Source organism: Bemisia tabaci, chromosome 1 (assembly GCF_918797505.1).
Source record: "Bemisia tabaci chromosome 1, PGI_BMITA_v3".
In the NCBI taxonomy this organism is placed as follows: Eukaryota; Metazoa; Arthropoda; class Insecta; order Hemiptera; family Aleyrodidae; genus Bemisia; species Bemisia tabaci.
The window spans coordinates 35,988,801-36,012,149 of NC_092793.1; the positions used below are offsets into that span (position 1 = coordinate 35,988,801).

General features: G+C 39.5%; 1 protein-coding gene across 4 annotated transcripts in view; it reads right to left on the reverse strand.

Annotated features, from left to right (window-relative positions):
• Positions 1–10,984: 10,984 nt before the first annotated feature.
• The window catches only part of LOC109038091 (uncharacterized), a 111,377-nt gene continuing 99,012 nt past the window's right edge, over positions 10,985–23,349 (reverse strand). For all 4 annotated transcript variants that reach the window (XM_072300458.1, XM_072300455.1, XM_072300463.1 and 1 more), the window contains 2 exons: positions 17,706–18,180; positions 10,985–15,167 (listed from right to left, as the gene is read on the reverse strand). In XM_072300458.1, coding sequence (XP_072156559.1) covers positions 15,008–15,167; positions 17,706–18,180 — 635 coding nt within the window. In that variant the 3' untranslated portion in view covers positions 10,985–15,007. The remainder of the gene's footprint in view (positions 15,168–17,705; positions 18,181–23,349) is intronic.

Here is a 23,349-nt window from a genome sequence, read left to right on the forward strand (position 1 = left end):
GTGTCGGCGACGAATCAACATTCACCACCGTACCCAGGGCTGCACTTTAAAAAAAAAAAAAAAAAAAAAAAAAAAAAAAAAAAAAAAAAAATTCACATTTCTTCGCTAGCGGTGACCCAAAATAGAAAATTCCCCAAATTTGTTCCTATTCGCCCCTGGATTCCTATTCACCCCGGTTTACAGTACCTTTTCAAATTTCCTTTTCTTTAATAATTACGTACAGCTTGCACTACTCGCGATCTTACCTCTATACAGGGTTATCCAAAAGTCACTGACCACCCCTGTAACTTTTTTCCAAATTGAGATAGAAGTTTGAAACTTTGGGAATGTTCCTCGGTCTAAAGTAGCAACTTTCTGGTCCCCCCAAAATTTTCGGGGGCGGGGGCTAACTTTTTTTTCAAATGGCAACCCCCCCTTTGTGATACCTCATTCGAAAGATAATAAAAAAAGAAAATTTTTGGCGCAAACCGCAAGTCAAAATGTTGATTTTTGACAAAATGGCGGCCGGTCAAAGTTCAAAATGGCGGAAATTTGGCATCTCCGTTTTTTATTGGCGGATTGGTCTGAAACTCGGAATCTAAGGGTTTTTTGGGACGAGAAAGACGATTGTGGCATCGGTTTTCCAGAAAAGTGAGTCCTTTTCAAAATGGTGGCGATCAAAATGGCGGCCTAGAGTGGGAAGTGGATATTTAGGCTGCATATCGTTGGATTTGCAGGAAACTTGGTTTCTGGGGGTGTTTCGGCACGAAAAGAACGAATCTTTCATCGGATATCTGAAATTTTGAAAAATTCCGAAATGGCAGCGAAAAAGTGGCGAGAAATCAGTTTTACGGCTGTTTACCGATGTATTTGCATGAAATGCGATATCGATTATTTAGTATTTCAAGAATTAATGAAAGATTTCTGTTTATCCAGCCAAAAACCACCAGGATATCGAATTTCATGCAAATCCATTGGTAAACAGCCGTAAAACTGATTTATCGCCACTTTTTAGCCGCCATTTTGAAATTCGTCGGAATTTTAGATATCCAATGAAAGATTCGTTCTTCTCGTGCCGAAATACTCCCGGATACCAAGTTTCATACAAATCCAACGATAAGCAGCCGAAATATCCACTTCTCGCTCTAGGCCACCATTTTGACCGCCGCCATTTTGAAAAGGACTGACTTTTCTGGAAAACCGATGCCACAATCGTCTTTCTCGTCCCAAAAAACCCTTAGATTCCGAGTTTCAGACCAATCCGCCAATAAAAAACGGAGATGCCAAATTTCCGCCATTTTGAACTTTGACCGGCCGCCATTTTGTCAAAAATCAACATTTTGACTTGCGGTTTGCGCCAAATATTTTCTTTTTTTATTATCTTTCGAATGAGGTATCACAAAGGGGGGGTTGCCATTTGAAAAAAAAGTTAGCCCCCGCCCCCGAAAATTTTGGGGGGACCAGAAAGTTGCTACTTTAGACCGAGGAACATTCCCAAAGTTTCAAACTTCTATCTTAATTTGGAAAAAAGTTACAGGGGTGGTCAGTAACTTTTGGATAACCCTGTATGATAATCTTCTGAAGCATACACACAGAAAGAAATCGCACGAAATGGACAGTTTTCATCGCCTCCAATTTCTCGAATCCTATATATTAAAACACAAAGTTCCGAATCTTTGGACGTTAACTTTGAGAGAACCACCGGACCGATTTGCCTGATCTTTTAAGCGCGGTAAGCATATACCGTGCTTCATGGTCTGGTTGCGAAAATCCGCGGCTGATACATGAAGCATCACCCATTGCATCCTGCGTTATTTTTAAAGCCTCTCCGTGACGGGAACGTAGTTGTATTTTCTCATCGTGATAATTAAACGTGGAGACCGTTTAGAGTGCTGGTAACAATTTTTTAATTAATGCCGTGAACAAAGGAATCTATTATGACCCCTGTCCTGCTAAAGCTGTCTAATATTTACGTAGCTACCAATTTGCTAAGAGCAGATCGCTTTTTTGAAATTTCCTTCTCGGTTACACGTCCAAGCTGCGAGGTCATGTAACAGGGTTTCCGCTTGGCTGTCATTCCGACAGGCAGTGAAGGCCAAGATACCTGCACCAGCAAGTTACCAAATGTCCAGTGACCCACCAATCATTGCTATGACGTCAAGAGACCCTAATCGTTGATTTCTCCGTCTTCTTCTCCTCCTTCACGGCAACACGTCATTCCTGCACCCCGTATCTCGGCTCCTAACATAGATTTTCGTAAAACTTGATATACCCCCCAGGAGGGCATGGGGGGGGGGGGGGTTTCGGGACCATGAAATTCGGATTTCTTGGGGTCGCTTGCCTACTCAACCCCACGGTAGGGTGTCCCTTGTTTTTTAAATTTGAGAAAAGTTAAGCTCCCCAGGTCTCAAAACGTGCTATAAGGTGTACAAATAAGGAATTTTTTTTGGAAAACATTTTAGCACTCTCTCAAGCGCCCTAAAGGGCGTCACTCGAAAATGTCAATTTCTGGCAGAGTGGATACCTAGTCAATTCTAGGTGAAATTGACGAATTAACGTCTGTAAGTCAATAATTTGGTCCGTTTGGTCGTATCTTTGATCGTTCAGCCGGTAAACCGACTTAAATGGGCGGGAAGTAGAGCCGCGGCCGTGCGCGGCTGACCGAGACGAGCCTTGCATCGCGCGGCCAGGCAGCGCCCGGCGACGCGCGTGGGCCGTATAAGAGGAACATGCAAACATACACAGCTAAACGTGGTGCAGGAAGCTACGATGGGAAGGCTGCAAAAGAAGACGAAACAAAGAAACGGGGCGTTTCGTTATATTAATTTTTCATGTTCAACTAGGAACAAAAAAAATATAAAAAAAAATAAATAAATTAATTAATGAATAAATAAATGAAAATAAAAGGCTAAACATGAGTTGTTGATTCGCTGGTATTGCGAGTCGGAGACTCAATGTTGTTCTTCAGAGGGAGGACAATTAAAATTCTGATAAGGCTCTTAAAAATTAATATAAATTGTTTAATGTTTAAAAACGTCTTTGGCATGAAATTAGTTAAGCGTATACCATTGTCAAACGTGCGTAGTAACATATTTTTGGTAACAATAGCAATATTAGATAGATCAACAAAAGTCGAAGCATATCACAATTTTCGAAGTCATTAGCTAGAATTTTTTTTGGATATTTTATGAACATTGTTTGTGGAAAGAGACGACATGACACTTGTAGTAAATCGTGAAAGTCTTGCACTTTCAACTTTCTTATTAAATACCTACACCGAAAAAAAAGTAAAGTTGATTTAACATTCTGGATGTAAAAAAAGTGTACAAGAACTTGTAAAATGCTGAATTACCCGCCACAGCAGTTAGTTTTACATCTCAGTATTGCTATAGTAATTGCTGGAGCGGGTAATTCAGCATTTTTTAAGTTCTCGCACTCTTTTTTCACATCCACAATGTTAAATCAACTTCAGTTTTTTTTTTGGTGTATTTGCAAAAATTTAACGGCCCTTTCAGCATGGTCATTCACTACTTCAAGTGCTAAAACAATTTGGTATGCATGTATGTTTTCCGTGGTTTCTGGCCAATTAACTGGGACCATCTCTTGGGGTTCATCTTGGGGAAACGATTAGAAGCGGAGTTATGAGTCTTCGAAGTTGACGCGGCGCGCGGGAACCTTGTATGTTCCGAGTCCCAAGGTCACCTGCGCCCCCCGGATTGCCCGCAGGTCGCAAGTTTTTGTGTTTTTATACTTCTGTAGGTCGGTTTTAATGTAAATCATTCAATGAAGATAGAATGATCGGAATTTATGAAGTTTACACAATGGGCCTTCGGTGAGGTACACCACATTAACGTTAAAAAATTGTTACTGCGTTTACAAATTGCCCCCTCAAGAATAACTGAGGCTTGTTTTGGAGCTCAAAGCTCGTCTGCTTCTACGAGAAACTATTTGGCTTTACCAAGTGAGTTCCATCAATCGCTGTAGCTTATACCTTAATTATAAAATTTTAAAATTAGGGGTACCCCAAAATTTGGCATCAATGGGTTACAGTTTCTAAATGGTTCACTTCTGTGTGGATCATATCTATATTTGAACTGAGGGTCCATGGTTTCTTCTAAATTATATGAGCAGAATCGTAATTGTTAACAAATGTTTAATGAGGTATGATGGAGAAAATGGTTGATACTCCGTAAAATTAAAAAAAAAAAACCGTAAAAATAAAAAATTCCGAATATTCTTTTTTCATTGAATGATATACATTAAAACCGACTTTCAAGATTTACTACGAGTGTCGTCTCACTTCACAAACAATGTTCATAAAATATCCAAAAAAAATTTCTAGCTAATGACTTCGAAAATTGTGATAAGCTTTGACTTTTGATAAACTATCTAATATTGCTTTTGTTACCAAAAATATGTTACAACGCAAGTTTGACAATGTTATACGCTTAGCTAACTTCATGCCAAAGACGTTTTTAAACATTAAACAATTTATATTAATTTTTAAGAGCCTTATCAGAATTTTAATTGTCCTCCCTCTGAAGAACAACATTGAGTCTCCGTCTCGCAATACCAGCAAATCAACAACTCACGTTTAGCCTTTCATTTTCATTTATTTATTTTTTTTTTATTTTTTTTGTTCCTAGTTGAACATGAAAAATTAATATAACGAAACGCCCCGTTTCTTTGTTTCGTCTTGTTTTGCAGCCTTCCCATCGTAGCTTCCTGCACCACGTTTAGCTGTGTACCTATGTTTGCATATTCCTCTTTCACGGCCCACACGCGTCGTCGGGCGCTGCCCGGCCGCGCGATGCAAAGCTCGTCTCGGTCAGCCGCGCGCGGCCGCGGCTCTACTTCCCGCCCATTTAAGTCGGTTTACCGGCTGAACGATCAAAGATACGACCAAACGGACCAAATTATTGACTTACAGACGTTAATTCGTCAATTTCACCTAAAATTGACTATCCACTCTGCCGGAAATTAACATTTTCGACTGACGACCTTTAGGGCGCTTGAGAGTGCTAAAATGTTTTCCAAAAAAAATTCCTTATTTGTACACCTCATAGCACGTTTTGAGACCTGGGGAGCATAACTTTTCTCAAATTTAAAAAATAAGGGACACCCTACCCTGCGGTCCCCCCCCCCCCCCCCACTTCGTAAATTCAACCTAAACCAACCGAGAAAAAGACCTGGTACGGGTGGTTTGGGACACCCTGTATAACGAAGTTTAAAAAAATATTTATTGGATGGGATGGGTGGGGGGAGGAGAAAATATCGATAATTACAGCCTACAGCATGAATATAAGACCCTAGTGGCGAAACGACCTCTGTCTCGCCCGCGCGGGATAGAGCGCCGCCGATATGCCGCCCGCGCGTAACTGGGAACGCGCAGAAAAGTCGCTTTAACTCAAGAACGAATCGTTACCCCACGATCAAGCAAAGTGTGGTGGATGCAGAATTTTATGGAGAATCACCTCAACAGGTTTTTATTCACGTAGCAACAATTGCATGGAGAGAACAGACAAAAAACGAAAAAAAATCGAACCTTCAAAATCGAAAAAATCGATTTATGACTACAATAAATTATGCAACCGTACAAACATCATTAATATTCTTGTAGAGAATATTTATTAACGTTTTTTAGCGCAAACTGCAACACTTACACTCCAACTGTTCGCGAGATATCGATTTTTAAAGTTTTGAAAAAATTGCAACTTTGCCCCCATGCCCCCTAATTATCCGAGGGGGCTGAAATTTTGCCCAAGCATCGGGGACACTTGGTAAAACATCCGAGCAAAGTTTAGGCCAATTCCAGGGGGGGGGGGGGGGGCAAAATCGGCGTTTTTGGAACAATCTGTTTGGAACTTAGGGGAAAGTTCTAAGTCTTAAGTAGCACCTTTTTTTCCCTCCAAAATTTTGAAGGGTGGCCCACTTTCTACCTCAACGTCATTGTCAATCAATGTTCATCGGTTCTTTGTATCTAATATCCCTTTCTTTATTTCTTTCAAGTGCTTTCGACTGTAAACGTATATAAAATTTTGCACCGAAGTACCTTGCAACAAATATTTATGGAAATATCTAGTTGGCCAATGACTTGGATTGATCCTGTCAAGAAAATTATATGAATGAAAAATAATTAGCATCATAATTTAAACAAGATGACTTATAGGTACAGGGTTATCCAAAAGTCACTGACCACCCCTGTAACTTTTTTCCAAATTGAGATAGAAGTTTGAAACTTTGGGAATGTTCCTCGGTCTAAGGTAGCAACTTTTTGGTCCCCCCAAAATTTTGGGGGGCAGCCCCCCTTAAGGGGGGCGGGGGCTAACTTTTTTTTCAAATGGCAACCCCCCCCCTTTGTGATACCTCATTCGAAAGATAATAAAAAAAGAAAATATTTGGCGCAAACCGCAGGTCAAGATGTTCATTTTTGACAAAATGGCGACCGGTCAAAGTTCAAAATGGCGGAAATTTGGCATCTCCGTTGTTTATAGACGGATTGGTGTGAAACTCGGAATCCTAGGGTTTTTTGAGATGAGAAAAAAGATTCTGGCATTGGTTTTGAAGAAAAGTGAGTCCTTTTCAAAATGGTGGCGATCAAAATGGCGGCCTAGAGTGGGAAGTGGATATTTAGGCTGCATATCGTTGGATTTGCAGGAAACTTGGTTTCTGGGGGTGTTTCGGCACGAAAAGAACGAATCTTTCATCGGATATCTGAAATTTTGAAAAATTCCGAAATGGCGGCGGAAAAATGGCGGGAAATCAGTTTTACGGCTCTTTACCAATGGATTAGCATGAAATTATTTGATATTTCAAGAATCTAATGAAAGATTCCTTTTAATCCAGCCAAAAACCGCCAGAATATCGAATTTCATGCTAATCCATAGGTAAAGAGCCGTAAAACTGATTTCCCGCCATTTTGGAATTTTTCAAAATTTCAGATATTTAATGAAAGATTCGTTCTTCTCGTGCCGAAACACCCCCAGAAACCAAGTTCCCTGCAAATCCAACGATATGCAGCCTAAATATCCACGTCCCACTCTAGGCCGCCATTTTGATCGCCACCATTTTGAAAAGGACTGACTTTTCTGGAAAACCAATGCCAGAATCTTTTTTCTCATCTCAAAAAACCCTAGGTTTCCGAGTTTCACACCAATCCGTCAATAAACAACGGAGATGACAAATTTCCGCCATTTTGAACTTTGACCGGCCGCCATTTTGTCAAAAATGAACACTTTGACCTGCGGTTTGCGCCAAAAATTTTCTTTTTTTATTATCTTTCGAATGAGGCATCACAAAGGGGGGGGGGAGGTTGCCATTTGAAAAAAAAAGTTAGCCCCCGCCCCCCTTAAGGGGGGCTGTCCCCCAAAATTTTGGGGGGACCAAAAAGTTGCTACCTTAGACCGAGGAACATTCCCAAAGTTTCAAACTTCTATCTCAATTTGGAAAAAAGTTACAGGGGTGGTCAGTGACTTTTGGATAACCCTGTATATGACTTTTATACATGATTGAGTACATACCTACATAATGGACCACTAGACAAGGTACGAATTTCAGCATTCTGATACATGTTTCTTCACCAAAATTTCACGTGAAACACGATGCGCACAACGAATATTACCGAAATCAACTCCTTCCGAAGATACTGAATGATTCTTGATGCGTGAATTCAAACCACCCGCTCATGAAAACTCAATACTCTACGTGATTCACATCGCGCGCTAAACGTTATCATGAATGTCTCTGCAATAAAAAAATCTGGCAACCTCAATCTTGACGCTTTGGCTCAGCTATAGCAAATTACTTGTAGTTTGAACAACAAATGGTGGGAAATGAACATTACTCGACTGAGAAGCTTGGTAAAACCGTTGTAGTGCGCGATTTGACTCGCGTGGAGCTTCGAGTTTCTTGTGAGCGGGCAGTTCAAATTCCTTGTAACCGATGTGAAATAAAAACGTTAATATCTTCGTTTGGAGTCTGTTTCAATAGTTTTCGTTGCGCGAATCATGCTCTATGTGAAATTGTGGTTAAGAAACATGTATCAGAATGCTTAAATTCGTACCTTGTCTAGTGGTCCATTGCAGGCTACTGATGGGGGAAAAATGTACTTGACAGCAAGTTGACACCAAAAAAGACTAGATTTTATTTAGAGAAAAAATATATTTAAAAAAAAAATTACAAATTTTCCGGAAACTTCGAGTTAGTTCATACAGCTGAGTAAATGAATGAAAGAGGATAAAAGTAAAGGGAGAAAGAAAGAAGGAAAAATGTTTCCGAGGTGAATCAAGATCTAAATTTGCAGTACACTTGTTAATATAGATATTGCTTGAATGGCATTCATGGATCAATAAAAGAAATAATAAAGCATATACAACAAAATGCTACACGTTTAAATAAAAACAATAAAATTAATAAAAAAAGATAAGTGCCTAATTTACAAAATTTAACTACATGGGTAATGTATGTATAAAACATTTACAGAGTGCTTATTCAAACTTCATAGATCATGCGAATGGAGAATTCATTTCTTTTGTACTTTCATATACTGATACATTGTTCTGAATACTTAAATCAATAAAAATTGTTCCGCATTTCATCTTGAACTGAAAACTAACCATTAGGGATGGACATATTCTACCAAATCTTTACCCCTTTAAAGTGTTGAATCTCATCATGTGATTCATCAGCTTGATACCTTCATGAGGTTATGATAACTGAATAAAATGGGATTAAATTTGAACATGCCCGTCTCTTTCGTAATTTTAGTTTAGCCAACAGACCTCAGCCTCCTATGCCTGTTATTCTTACTGACTAAGAATTTTAGAATTGTTTAACCTGAGGAAGGTCTCAAATGAAACTTTGAAAGACAATTTCTCTTTAAATTCAACAAATAAAATGTGATACATGCAATCAAAAGTTTTCAAATCAAGTCCTCATCAAGAATTTAACCTTTACAATTCTTACTACTTCACAAATAATTGTGAAACTTAATGGATTTAAATCTGTTTTGTAAGACAGAGATGGCCCTAACTTGGCTGACTGATGGGATTTCCATATTTAACTTCGTTTTTACATAAAATGCAGCAGATGATAAAGATGACTGGACCTGTAATTCACATCAGGTCTCATAGTTCATTTTAATGAAAAATTTTAGAGAAAGTAGACTCATCCGATGAAAATTACTTCAACTGTAATGAATAATGTGCTAGAGAGAACGACAGTATATAAAGGAAGATAAAAATAAAATTCACAGCGGAATGCAAAAAAAGGAAAATATAAAAGTCAAAAATCTATACTTGAAAAAAAGAATGCTTCAAAACGAGAAATTTTAAATGGACAACATTTTGAAAAAAACTCCAACCGAACCATAATGACTTCAACCAGATAAAATACTTTTTTTCTACCCTGGCAGAAGTTTGTGACAGACCTATTGAGTATTTTGTTGGTATGTTGATAGAGTGATAACTTAAAAACGTTCATGTGGGTGTATCTCTTCTAAACGTTTCAGACGCTTGTATGAAAAGCCACAGTAAATCAAAACACTTTGGAAGAGTTAGAGTGTCATTTAAAGAAAGGGGTACGTGCAAAACAGGCCATTTCACGCTCGTGTCGGATATCATTGAAACTTGCCCTATTCATTCATCTAACAATGCCCTATGTTTTCCCAAAGTTTCAAGTCCCCAAAAAATTTTGGGGGGAAGTGGCGGGGGGTCAAAGTTGAAGATGCGCTAAAATTTTGCGTATTTTTTACTCAAAAACTACTAAATATTTCGAAACGCGGTTTAAACGAGCGTTTTGAGGGTTTTGTCGACTTAAACTCGAGTTATCGCCTCCGAAGCGCCGGAACGCTATAAAATGACCCGCTTTTTTGTCACGTTCGGGCCGATCCCCAAAATACTCCATTTGTAATTTCTTTGAAAAACTGATATGTTGTTCCTGACTCTTTATGGCACCTATATGTCTTTACCGTATCCTGCGGAAACGTTTTGTTCGCAAGTTATAAGCGCGGAAAGGAGCGAAGGTCGGGAAAATCGGCTATTTTAAACTGCGCGCGGCGACGGATCAGGAGACATGTGGCAACGATGCGAGGTCGGCAGAGGAGTGTGATTCGCCGAACTGAGCAGGAGGGGGCGTTCTCCTTCTGACCCATGCGACGCGCGCAGTTCAAAATAGCCGATTTCCCCGACCTTCGCTCCTTTCCACGCTTATAACTCGCGAACAAAACGTTTCCCCAGGATACGGTAAAGACATATAGGTGCCATAAAGAGTCAGGAACAACATATCAGTTTTTCAAAGAAATTACAAATGGAGTATTTTGGGGATCGGCCCGAACGTGACAAAAAAGCGGGTCATTTTATAGCGTTCCGGCGCTTCGGAGGCGATAACTCGAGTTTAAGTCGACAAAACCCTCAAAACGCTCGTTTAAACCGCGTTTCGAAATATTAAGTAGTTTTCGAGTAAAAAATTCGCGAAAATTTAGCGGATCTTCAACTTTGACCCCCCGCCACTTCCCCCCAAAATTTTTGGGGACTTGAAACTTTGGGAAAACATAGGGCATTGTTAGATGAATGAATAGGGCAAGTTTCAATGGTATCCGACACGAGCGTGAAATGGCCCGTTTTGCACGTACCCCTTTGATCTTGAATTGTTTCCTACACCTAGGAATTTTTGCCTAAATGAATACCGATCAGTACCTGGAGCTACAATGCAGTGGGTAGAATCTCGCAGATGGCATACTCAAAAGCTGTATCATGTAATGTATAGATCCCTTACTGACCAGCATCTAATTAGAAGAAAAATATTTTATCGTTCAACTTTCCAAAGAATATAGGTATCAGGTAACTTATTTCTCTTTCATTGACTTTTTACTTTCATTGAAAATGAGCTGTAATTTGATTAAAACTTAAAGTGTTTTACTTGATTAAAAAAGGACGGAAGAATAAAATATTTTAGATTTAGAAGGTTTGCACATAATGAGGCAGTGAACTGTTTTCCATGGTGAGTGAAGCATGAATGTTAAAAACGAATTTTATTTAAGAACAATGTTGGTTCTGCAGTAAGCCACTGTAACCTACTCTAAAAAAACAGCTCAACTAAGAAGTTCATTTAAAACCTTCAAAGAACAAGCATTTTGTGTCGAAATTCAGGAAATGAGCCATAATCATGAGAGTACAACTGATGAACAATTAGATTCATGACATAAGATGGCACATGAAAAAAACACGAATGTGTAGGCTAAGAGGAAATTCCTGAAACTTTGTTGATGTTTTAAGTCAAACTTTCATTGAGCCACAGATCAAAAATTTACTAGTGACTGAAAAGATCAGGCACACCTATTTGGGCAAATTGCCCATCATAAATTACGAATGATAGATACACCCATGAGCTTGTTTCATACCAATGTCGTGCCACAAGCTGTCAGTTATGGCAACTCCGCACCGCACTTTCTCACGAGCCGGACCATCTCCAGTGATAAGGCATTTCAGTCCTTTTTCCTCTTTTGCACACGCTGCCTTTCGGAGACAAGTTGACCTCGACACGTGCCCCAAAACCCAGCATCTTGGGACCTCGCCGCTCGCCCCTCTCGCGGATACGCGAAGCTTTAAAAGCCACGGCCGTCAAGCCGCTGGGGGCCAGTCTTTTACTGCCTCCCCTTGGGCGACTTTCATTTTTATGAGAAGGTATGATTTGGAAGGATATTTTAGCTATGTACCATGACTTGGTTTGTATTGAGTAGCTGCGTGCTATTTTGTTCATTTAAGCTTGTGCGTGTCATATTTTTTCTTTGCTATATAAAGTGATCATTTTTCTGTACCTCAGTTTTCATATTTTTCATTAGCCTATACTCCCATGGAGTCCATTTCCAGTTTGTAGTTGCTTTTCCGAGTTTTTGTCGTTCTCATGTATTTCCTCCGCGAAACGTCGGTCTTCGGATCGCTTCTGCGCTTCGGATCCATGAGCATGATTTCTGCTCGAGAAAAGGAGTTCATTTTCCAGCTTCTAGTTGCCTTCCTGAGTTTGGATCATCCTCGTGTATCTCCTGCGCGAAGCGTCGGTCTTGGGATCGCTTTTTCGTGGAAATCCATGAGTATGATTTCTGCTCGGGATAAGGGGCCGTAATGGGCCTGTTGCATGCAAGAGATACAGCCGTGCGAATAGACTTTTGAGAGGTTAAATGACACAAAAATTACGATGGTCACATTAAAAAAGTCTGAAATACACTCCTTACTGCGCAATTTGTGTTGTTAGGAACGTGCTTTTTCAAATTTCCCGCGTCTGGGGGCAGTTTCCTAACGGAAATAATTAACGGCAACTCGCGGCTATTTCCGGTCAACTAAAACTGACAACATAAAATAACAATCGGAGTTCGTGACATCGTGAAATGAAACGTAGAAGGATTGCGTTGGATATTTAAAAGTTGATCAATTTGGTTACCGCATAAAGCTTATATGGACCACTATAGGAGATCACGTTGGGTTTGTAAACAAACTGAAGGAAAAAATAACAACAACAACAATGACTCGGCATCTTCCGGAAATCACCGAGCCCGCCGTTTGCTCGTTTCCGGTGATTAGAAAACTGCCCCCAGACGCGGGAAATTTGAAAAAGCGCGTTCCTAACAACGCAAATTGCGCAGTAAGGAGTGTATTTCAGACTTTTTTAATGGGACCATCGTAATTTTCGTGTCATTTAACCTCTAAAAAGTCTATTCGCGCGGCTGTATCTCTTGCATGCAACAGGCCCATTCTCTCAGGGGATGCTATTTCCTTGCTTCCGAGAATTGCGTGCTGGGACAAGTTGGGCATATCTTTTCTAGGCCTTCCCTCTCTTGTGTTTTCCTCTCATCCAGCGTTGCCTGCGCGAAATGCTGGTCCTCAGGATCGCTTTTGCGCGGGGGAAAGCGTTTGAGTATGAGCAGGAGCACATATGATGGGACGAGCTGGGAAGGGATCCCTGCCTGGCCACCTCGGCTGCAGGTCGCATTGGGAAGACGCAAACAGCAAGAGTTTGCTACAGCTATGTTTTTGCCTCTTACAAGTTTTCTTAGTATTATTTCTTTGCGTGCCCAGGTTTTTCCTCCCTTGCATTGCTGGAGGGTTATTTTTGATAGCCCGGAGCCTGAGACACGACAACCTAATTCTGTAAAAAATAAAAATTCCTCGAAAAATTTGAACCACATGGTTTTACTTGGCATGTGCTTTCGTCCAATCAAAATTCAAGATAGTAGACTTTCCAGCAGAAAATACTTGTATCTGATTCATCAGTGTGCTCTTAATTCTATGGAATAAAAGATTAAGGTGCCATTGGCAAAATTAGTAAAAAATGAAAAAGTATCCGAGAAAAGACAAAAAAAAAAAGAAAGAAAAAAAAGAAAAAGAAAATTCAACTCAAAAATGATCAATTGATTTGAGGAGGATCCCCTTGCAGCAAATGGGTAAAAGACGTACTTGCCACTTCTCAAACAAATTAGCACCTTTTTGAGATGTGGATTTGAAGAGTCTCACGCACTGAAAAAAATGTGCGCGCTATCTCCCAGGAATTCACTTAAAAACTAGTCAATTTGCCATGCTGTGGAGATTGAATTCTGAGTTGAGAAATGATATGAGAACGCAAATATTTTTAATTTTCCTGGAGCTGTAGGACACGGAGTCAACTTTGAGGGATATTTCTATACTTTTGGACCTGTTGTGGAAATTCTGCCCTTTTTCCTGAGCTTTTGATTGTGTAGGCACCCTTCAATTCCAAGATATGGAGGAGAAATTGTAGGAAATACGCATGTTTCCAGATGATTAAATTCAGGAGAAAATACTATATTAATATTTGATACAAAGGCACTCAAGAATAAATTAGGGAGAGTAGATTAGTGGGAAAAGTTTAAACATTTGGAATTCCTTATTTTGAGGCGCCTTTTTATTTTTCACTTCCCAAGAGGAATTTTCTCTCAAATAAGTGACATAAAATAAGAAACAACAACTGTTTTTAAGAACATTCTCAAATAGTACGGTAAAATTAATGATCACTCTTGGTTTCTGTACTTTCATTACACAGGCTAAGTCTGTTGCACGCAAGAGATACAGCCAACTAAATAAGCTTTCCAAACCCAAATTTGCTCGAAGATTACATTAAGCACTTGAAAAAATCTGGAATCCACTCCTTAGTGCACAATCTACAGAGTTTTTAACAAGATTTTTCAAATTTACTGCATATAAGGGCAGTATTTTTTAGTGGCCAGCGGTCAGGTTTGCTCCGAGACAGACCTAACCTAAATAAACAATCAATCTTGTGCACAGTTACAGACTCTTCTTGTGTATGATTTCAATTGATTCAAAGCTATTGTTCTTGCAAAATAAAGAAAGAAAAAGAAAACAAACGCTTAGAAACGATTGAAATCATACAATAGAAAAAGTTGATGAAATTGTATGTTTACTCAGATTAGTTTTTCCAACTCCAGAGGGTGCAAACCTGGTTGGCTGTGACTGAGAAAAACTGCCCGCAGACGCGGGCAACTTGAAAAAGCATATTTCATACTACACAGATTGCATACTAAGGAATAGATTTTTGACTGTTTTGACGTGCTCAACATGATTTTCGTGCAATTTTACCTGTAGAGAGTAAATTTATTTGGCTGTATCTCTTGCCTCCAACGGACCCATTATACACCACACCGGTTCTGAGAAATAAACAGGCGGAAAATCATCAATTGTCCAAAATGAGCAAGTTGTTATGCGATTCCAACACAAAGGGAGCTGAAAGTTCATTGGTCGTAAATATGGATACGACTAAAACCTCTAAATGAACCTACCGAAAAAAACAATGTTTAAGCTGCCTACATCTCAGTTCATTGGTAATGATATGCATGAAAATGTTTATCATTAGATTATGCGTTTACAAAGTTTGTACAGTAAATATTATGCATCTTTGACAAAAGTAAAATTAATTTAATCTAAACACCTTAAATAAAACTTTTTGGAGCTGAAAGTAAATGCAAGGAAGAATTGACTTCTTCTCCTTGGTATGCCCCTGAGAATCAATGTATGTGTGGTGCAGATCTATCATTAACAGTGCGTGTTTTGCGCAGGAGAGTGCCCTTTTTGATCTGCTCCATGAGGGAGTCATGACATAAGCGAGGATCAAGTTTTCGGGGAGAGATATAACTATTGGACGGATGCCGATCGGCACTTACTGACCTGAAAAGAAAAGAAGATACTTTCATCATTATGAACTTGAGACTGACACTTCCGTTCTCTTAGACATTAGCTTTCTCTTTTGATACATAGGTTTTTCTCCTTCATTAAAATGAATTTAGGATACTTCTGTCTTTCGTAGAAAATATGACGCAATGACTGTGCAAATTGAGTGAAGCACAAGGTCTATGACGACTTCGTTAGGCTTCGCAACATTTCTGGAAAATCATTTGGGGATTCTCAAATCATAAGTTGGCTTACTCGGGAACCCAAGGTAGCTTTCCATGAAAAACACAAAGAACCCCGCACAGAGCATGGGGGTCAGTGGCTCTCTCTAGAAGTCAATGAATCTATAATAGATTGATATAAAGTTCATAATGGAGATGTTGCATGTGAGAGGAATTTGCGATTTGACTGTTGATTCTTAGGTAAAAGTTCACGAAAAACACGATGGTGCCACTGGTTTTCTGTGAAATCAACTTCCAAGCTCAAAAAAAGCTCTCAAGTTGAGGCCAAAATGGAGGGGATATCCCACGCTATCCTGAGAGTCCACGTCTACATCAAGACAAACGCTCCATGCAAAGATAGGGAGCAAATGCATTGATAGGGTTGCCACTTTATTTGGGGAGTCAAAAATTGAAAACACGGCAACCCTGCTAATGTACTCGCTCCCTATCTATGCATGGAGAGTTCGTTTTGATGTAGAGGTGGACTCTCAGGATAGCGTGGGATATCCCCTCCACTTTGGCTTAAACTTGACAGCTTTTTTAGAGCTTGGGAGTTGATTTCAGAGAAAATCAGTGGCACCACCGTGTTTCTTGCGAACTTTTACATAAGAAGCAATAGTCAAATCGCAAATTCCTCACACATGCAACATCTCCATCAAGAGAGAGCCAAAAAATTAGCTCACTTTTGCGAGTAGAAGCCGAGATATTTGCGATTGAACCCGGACTATTTTCTGTGCGGCGGAGGTAAATCGGCACTCCGCGTCGCCGTACCTTCCTTAAGCACTTCGGCCAGGAAACCCCCTCTCCCGACCAGGTAACTCCGAGGTCGCATTGTTTACACTCACTCCTCTCATTAGGACACTCCGTTCAGGCTGTGAGATACTAAATTCTCTGCTTCTTGCACCTCTCACGTATACTCTCTTTGAATCCCCGTGCGTTCGTCGCCGGCCGGTTGAATCTGAAATGTAGTTGCTGAAACAGAATTGACAGATGCAGGGAGAGGGAGGGAGTACGGCATTCGCACCGGCCGAGCGCATAAGCACCTATCTATGCATGAGGTCTGATTGAGAACGCCGAACAACGAGAGGAGAGGGGATTCGGAATTCTTCCACCATGCTGTGACATGATAGAAAATAGTCCGGATTCAATTGCGAATATCTCGGCTTCTACTCGCAAAAATGAGCTAATTTTTTGGCTTCCCCTTAATTATGAACTTTATATCAATCTATTAAAGTTTCATCCACTTCTAGAGAGAGCCACTGACCCCCATGCTCTGTGCGGGGTTCTTTCAACATATTACAGTCCTACAAAAGCTCCTTAGGGCCATGTGGGGAGGGGGCGCAGTACGGCGAGTCAAATAACATCGACTTTCGAATTTCAAAAATGTATAGGGGGAAAAAGTTGCGCCTAGGCATCAAACTAAAGTGTGCCAAAGCATTCCTCAAAAAAAAATTTCTGTCCCCTTCGCATCAAATCCTAGTGTTCTTCAAAATTGTGGGAAAACGTCCGGAAATATTGAATCTCAGGGTATCTTCCCAGGATAAACACAAATTTCTAGGTTTTAGAGTCCTGCAACAGTTCCCAAGGGCCACGCGGAGAGAAAGCGTAGGCCACGTTTTCGAACCTCGCGGAAAACGCCAGTTTTCGGACCTCGTGGAAAACGCCAGTTTTCTTCAAAATCATTGAAAAACACTTGTAAAAATTGTGAATTCGGGGTAAATTGGTAAGAAAGACTTGACGTCGTCAGGTTATCAGGAACTCCTCCTCCCACCATCAAATCAGGGAGTGTTTCGTTCAGGAAATTAGCAAATATTTCCCCGTTTAGGTTTTCTTAACAAAAACGGAGGTTGATAAGATAGTGAACTAAAATACCCACCCACAAATTCACACCCCAGATTACCTGATCCTCCATCCCGACTAATCAGTGGGAGTTTTCAGCAGGCAAGTGGTTTTTGCGGTGGATACTGATGGTGTTGTTATTTTTGAAGGTTGCTTTATCACTCCACAAAACTATAGTGAGGAAGTTCAGAGTCCCGACAGTCCCTCATCCATTCGCAGTAAGCGACTCTACGTTCGATTTTGGTGGCCTGGTACAGTAGGTCTGGGCCACCCTGAGTATCTAAGGTTATACATCTGATACATTAAAGTAAAGTTACCCTTGACAATTTTTAAACCCTGCTGACCGCTGAGCACTTTTCTAATACCGTAAAGTTAGAGCTCATTTTCTTTCTGGCCTGACATGATGAAAATGGTGCATAAAAATACACTGGCAATGAGCTATAAAATTGTAAAACTGCATTTAATTTATTTTTACCTGATGCTGCTGGATCTACGAACAGATACAGGACTAGCAGGCTGGTGTTTCAACTCGGTTAATGCTCGCACAGTATCAGCCACACTCATCTGCTTAGTTTCAATTTCTATTGCAGCCTTAGACTGAAAAGAGCTCCGCTCATTCTTTGAATACATATTCTCCCTATTATTTTTGCAACAAGACGGATCATTTTTGGTGCCGCATGGGTATACATTTGTGAGACATGATTTGCGACGGTCCATGCTAGGCGATCGCTGGCGTTGCTGGAGTTCGGCCACGATGGATGACGTCATGCTTTGGATGGATGAACTGATGGACTTGGATTCTAAGAGGTATGCTGGTGGTGGTGGAAACTGATCCAAGCCACCACATCCTTGAACACGGTTGATTGATGGTGTTCTGCGGATTGGAGGCGGCGGTTTTATGCTACTGATGGAGCCCCGTCTAGATAGAGTATTTTGCTGCCCAAGATGTCCTGCAAAAAGCATCGTGATTAAAAATTTTTTCTTTTCTTCCTGTTGTTGCAAAAACCTTCAAGAAATGGCGTTTATAGTACTGGATTAATAACAGTTTAAACGGGTGATATTTTTCTAAATTTTGAGCATAGACACTGGGGGTTTGCATAAATTTCGTTATTTCTTAGGAAATCTTCGAGGTGAAGTCATCAAAGCATGATCCTAGGTTAGAGGCACTTGACTAATTTTTGTGTCCATTTACTGCCGATACCGATAAGAAACAACACGAAGCTTACACAAATTATTTATTATCCGTTGTGTATTAAGTTTGATTTACAACTACATATTCTCACAATGACCGAAGAAGCTCATTCTGGCACGATTTTAGTAATAAATAAATCAAATAAAAGTAATATTTTTCCTTAAAATGACATGCTTCTAAGTACAACGATGGTTATAACCAATCACAGCAAAATCTCATAAGGGCATATCCCTTTGTAGGACACTGGACCATTAAACAGAGTAATAAATTAAGCACTGCAATACATGACCTTTTTGTCAAAATTTCACGCTAAGTACGCTGAGTACATCGAAAACATCCAAATCTGAGAAATCAACGTTCCGATTTTACATTGAAAACAGTCAATTCTAACGTCCTGCGCGCAAAGAAACCTTGATCAGAGAAGGTCAAATTAAGCATTGAAATCAACTAATACCAGCATAAGCAGACACATAAGGCTAAATGAAGCAGACAACTAGAGCTGGGTTTTACACACATTTCCTTCTTTTTCTGATACAAGAAGCCTTTCGTCTCATCAAAAAAAAATTAGTTCACACGAAAATTCTTCCATGGTAAATATGTCAAAATTACTTTACTGCTTGATTATCTTCGACTACTCTCGTCTTACTGTGAGCGGGAAGTGTGAATTGATGTACAGGGCCTTCCAAAATTCTGGCTTCCCCCCCCCCCTTCCCCACTTTAACTTTTAAACAGTTAGAGATAGAAAAACGTAACATTGGGAATGTTTCTAGCTGAAGGAGGACCATGTTCTAGGGGGGTCACAATTTTTGCTCCTCCCACAGGGGGGGGGGGGGAGAAGGCAACTTTTTTTCTTCGAGTGGTAACCCCTATCTTGTGATACTTACGTCATTGGAAAGCACATTAAAAACTAATTATAAAAATTTTGGCGCAAACCGCAGATCAAAATCTTAATTTTTGACCAAGTTAAGATAGGTCAAAAGTCCAATTTGACCTATTTTCAAAAAATCATAACTCCAGTTCCAATTATTGTAGAGAAGAACAATGAAACGGGAAAATTTACCAAATTGTAAGCGCTTTTAAAAAAAAATGGCAGAAATCACTTCGAACAAATTCTAGGGGGATTCGGACCCCCAAAATACGTTAGTTCAAAGGTCAAACGATTTTCCCGCAAAATGAGCCCATTTCCCCTAACTTTGGCTGAAAATTATCTCGGTAAGTTCAAAATTAGTTCAACATTATGTTTTCAAGTCCCCAAATTTCGGAAGAAGTTCTAGAAAACGAAATATTTAAAGTGATTAAATTTGACCTTTTAAATTTTGTATTATTGAACTTTTCCCGAAATTTATTTTACTGCCGCAGAAAATGTTATTTGGCGGTACACACGGAATAAGAACAATTAGGCAACCGCGTAATCGCGAAGTCTCCGGGGCTGTTATCATACCATGCTGCTTGGTGTCATTCACCTTTGGCGTGATTATCCTGTGTGTGTCTTGGTGAAGTCTGTCAAGGATGTTCAAGTTCGTGTTAATCAGAAATATGTTTCGCTGACAGAACAATTTTTAAGTAACTGGGATAGTGAGGAGTGGAGGCCCATGTGGATACAACATTATAGATGCCGCCTCCCAACACTTAGTGACGACACTAACAACAGGGTGGAGAGATCCTTTTGGACACTGAAATCCAGTATCAAAAATAGATTTCCTTCTCTGCCCCCAAATGAGATCAGTGTTATCCATTTGACCACCTTTTGTGAGAATCACGTCAACAGTGCCACAACCCAAGGCACTTTGAAGTCTCTAAAAATCAACGATGCTGACCCGCAGATCAGGGCATTGAACGAGGAAGCGTCCCTTTGTTTGAATGAGCGAGGCTGCGTCTTGTTTCACAGTAGCCTAAAAGCTTTACAAATGCGGAGAAGCAATCTGAAGGTTCACAGTGAGGGCATCAAAGAGACTTATGAATAGAATCATGTCAAAGTCTATGCGACGACAGTTTCTCAATGTGATTATCAAACTCCTTGCCACCATATCCTTCTCCAGCATGAGAATGAAAATTTACCATTACTTTATCCATCTTTAATTCATGATCGGTACTTGAGAAAAAATTCAATCTATTCAAAAGTTGAATTTCGAGAGGCAGAAACGTTCTATAGGGTTTCGACAAGGATTATGCCGAGGAAAATGTCAATACAGAATCCTTAGATGTCCGACATAAATACAATTTGATCCTAGCCCTTGCCTTGCAAATTGCAACTCTCGCCTCAAATCACGGCACTTCTCAGTTTAATAAGTACGTAGACTCATTAAAAAGGATCGAAAGAATGGTAAGAGAGGGTAAAGATTTCATTTTACATGATTTTTCACACAGTCAAGCTACAACTGAGCAAAGTAAAAAAGACCAAGGTACAACAGATCAAGAAGCTTGCGTGCCTCGAAATTGACAGATGAAGAGAATCAAATAACTCCGCTGTTCATAGTGTATTCACCATTCAATATTGGTTTTCCGGGTCCCTTTGATTTATGGATGTGCTGATGGTGTGGATTGAAAAAAAAAAAATTATTCTGTGTTTTTGAAAGGAGTCTGCAAGTGCAAAATCGTTGATATTTCAAAATTTGACTCATTTGTGTCCGGGGCAATTCAGGGTCGAAGGGCCTGATGGGACCGATCTCCCCCCCCCCCCCCCAGTCTTGTACTGATACCTACTCATAAGAGCTCAACATTTTTTACTGTAATTGAAGTATTTGAACCTTTTTACCTTGTTTCCTTGCAAAATAGGGTGGATCCAGCACTTCTTTACCACCTTTCTATCAACTTAAGAGAGTGTAAAGAAAAGGAAGTGCAGCTATACAATAGTATATTGAAACGTCACACGCGTGATCCTGTTTACTGAGTAAAATGTAATGGTAGTTGAGTACTGGACTTTTTTATGAATAAATTGTGAGTGTCCACAGAAAATGACGCCTTAATCCAGAAAATCTCAAATTGTTATGGATGTCGCAGCAAAAAGAGCAGTATTAAAACAAAAAAATTAAAATCTGCTTCGTTTAGGGCACAGGCTACCCTGATCATTGTGCAACGTTCTGCCCTGAGTTTGCAAAAAAAGGAATTGACCCTCTCAAAACACATTTATTAGGACACGACAGAGAGCTCTTCGTCGATATCTTTGAAATAAAAATTCTCAAGTTTGTGTTTGGATCCAACAAGATACCCAAAAATCAATCCACCTGCGTTGCTGCCTCTAGGACCTGTACTCCCTTTTTCCTTGGCCGGCCATGTGCTTACAAAAACTGATTTTTTGTGATTATACCTCTTTAAACTGCTTTAACATAACATGTTTATAGAGTGTAAAAAAAGGAAGAGCCGTTATCATTTGAAAATCTTGAATTCCAAGAAATGATGTACGCTCGTTGTATGCGCTGAATATGTATTACAAAGATGGAATTTATGGGGTTCAGCCAGCCGATTCATATTTTTATGGGTAAATCTGTATGGGCATCGTTTATAAAATTGTTGTAGTAAACTATAGCTGAGTTAAAGTGAAATTATAGTGTTTATCGTTAAATTTCTATTTTTAGTAATAAGTGTCAGTAATAGGTATAGTCATGTGATACACAAGTATGTACACCAAAATATACTTCATAGGTAGCTTTAATGCCAGGAAACGATAAAACGGGGAGAGGGGTGGGTGGTGGAATATGGATAGCAGAAGGGAAGATTACATGTTGAAGAAAGCAAACTATTTAATTTGAACACCTCAGTATATACTCGTATATACTGTTCAAATTTTATGATTTTCTCAATTTTTATTTTAATTAGCTTCGTCAGTTAATAAGAATACTAAGAGCCCACACCGAAAAAAAGTTCCCTGAATTCACAGCGGAGCCGCGCATTAAATCGAGCAAACTGTATACAAAACGTTACCGAGACATCTTATTTTTTAAAGTAAGGAATTAGAACAAATAATGTTTCTTTTATAGTACTCACACTCTTCCTTTTTCGCCCCATATGAATTAACTAGACCTATTGAATAGAACCATTAATATTCTAGTTGAAATAGAATAGTCTAATAAATGGTCTAGAATAGTATCTTGAATATTATAGTCTAATTGAATAGTACAATTAACATATAAAAAAATGTAGCAATCTCAATCATAAGATATAAATAGTTATCATGTTACAAACATTGACGAAAAGTTTCAGTTTTTTTCTTAATTCTTGTCTTTTTAAAGTAAGCGATTCTTCAGTGATTCTTTGAGAAAAAATGACAAGAGAGAATTTTAAAAAAGTTGAATCGTGTCAATTTTTTCAAAACAGTAAAAATTAATATAGGATGGAAAATAAAAAAAATAAACATTAAACAAGTGACGACCGTAACTTGCATAATTCTTTTTTGCTCCAAATTCATCTTTTTGGGTTCAAAAAATCTTAACCCATCAGACCTCACGCATATTCACTATCACAAATGGTGAGAGGGTGAGTCAATGAGTTATACAGTGTAAATTCGCCCTATGAAGACATGAGCCTCAATTGCTCAGTAGGTAGGCAGGGTGTTAGGATCGTAAACTGCAGGTCCCAGGTTCAAATCCCGATAGGTAGGCAACAAGTTGCAAGTTGATACTTGCCATGTGGGGTCTTCGACTCTTGCAGAAACGCAACTGAATAATTTTTTTCATTAAAAATTCGATAAATTTATCCATTTTTTGCAATTAATGGTTAAATATAATACATATGGTATGGATATAGTCTGCATACCTCGATGTGACTGTTCACTAAATTTAAAACAACAATTGGCTTGAAATAAGTAAACGTGCCTGGGAGTTATGCGAGACCTTTTCTGGCTGGAAGCTCGGCCGTTAACTAATTTTAAACCAACTGTCAGCTCGTAACCAGTTAACCGTGCACCAGCGACACACAACCGTTTCCTAAT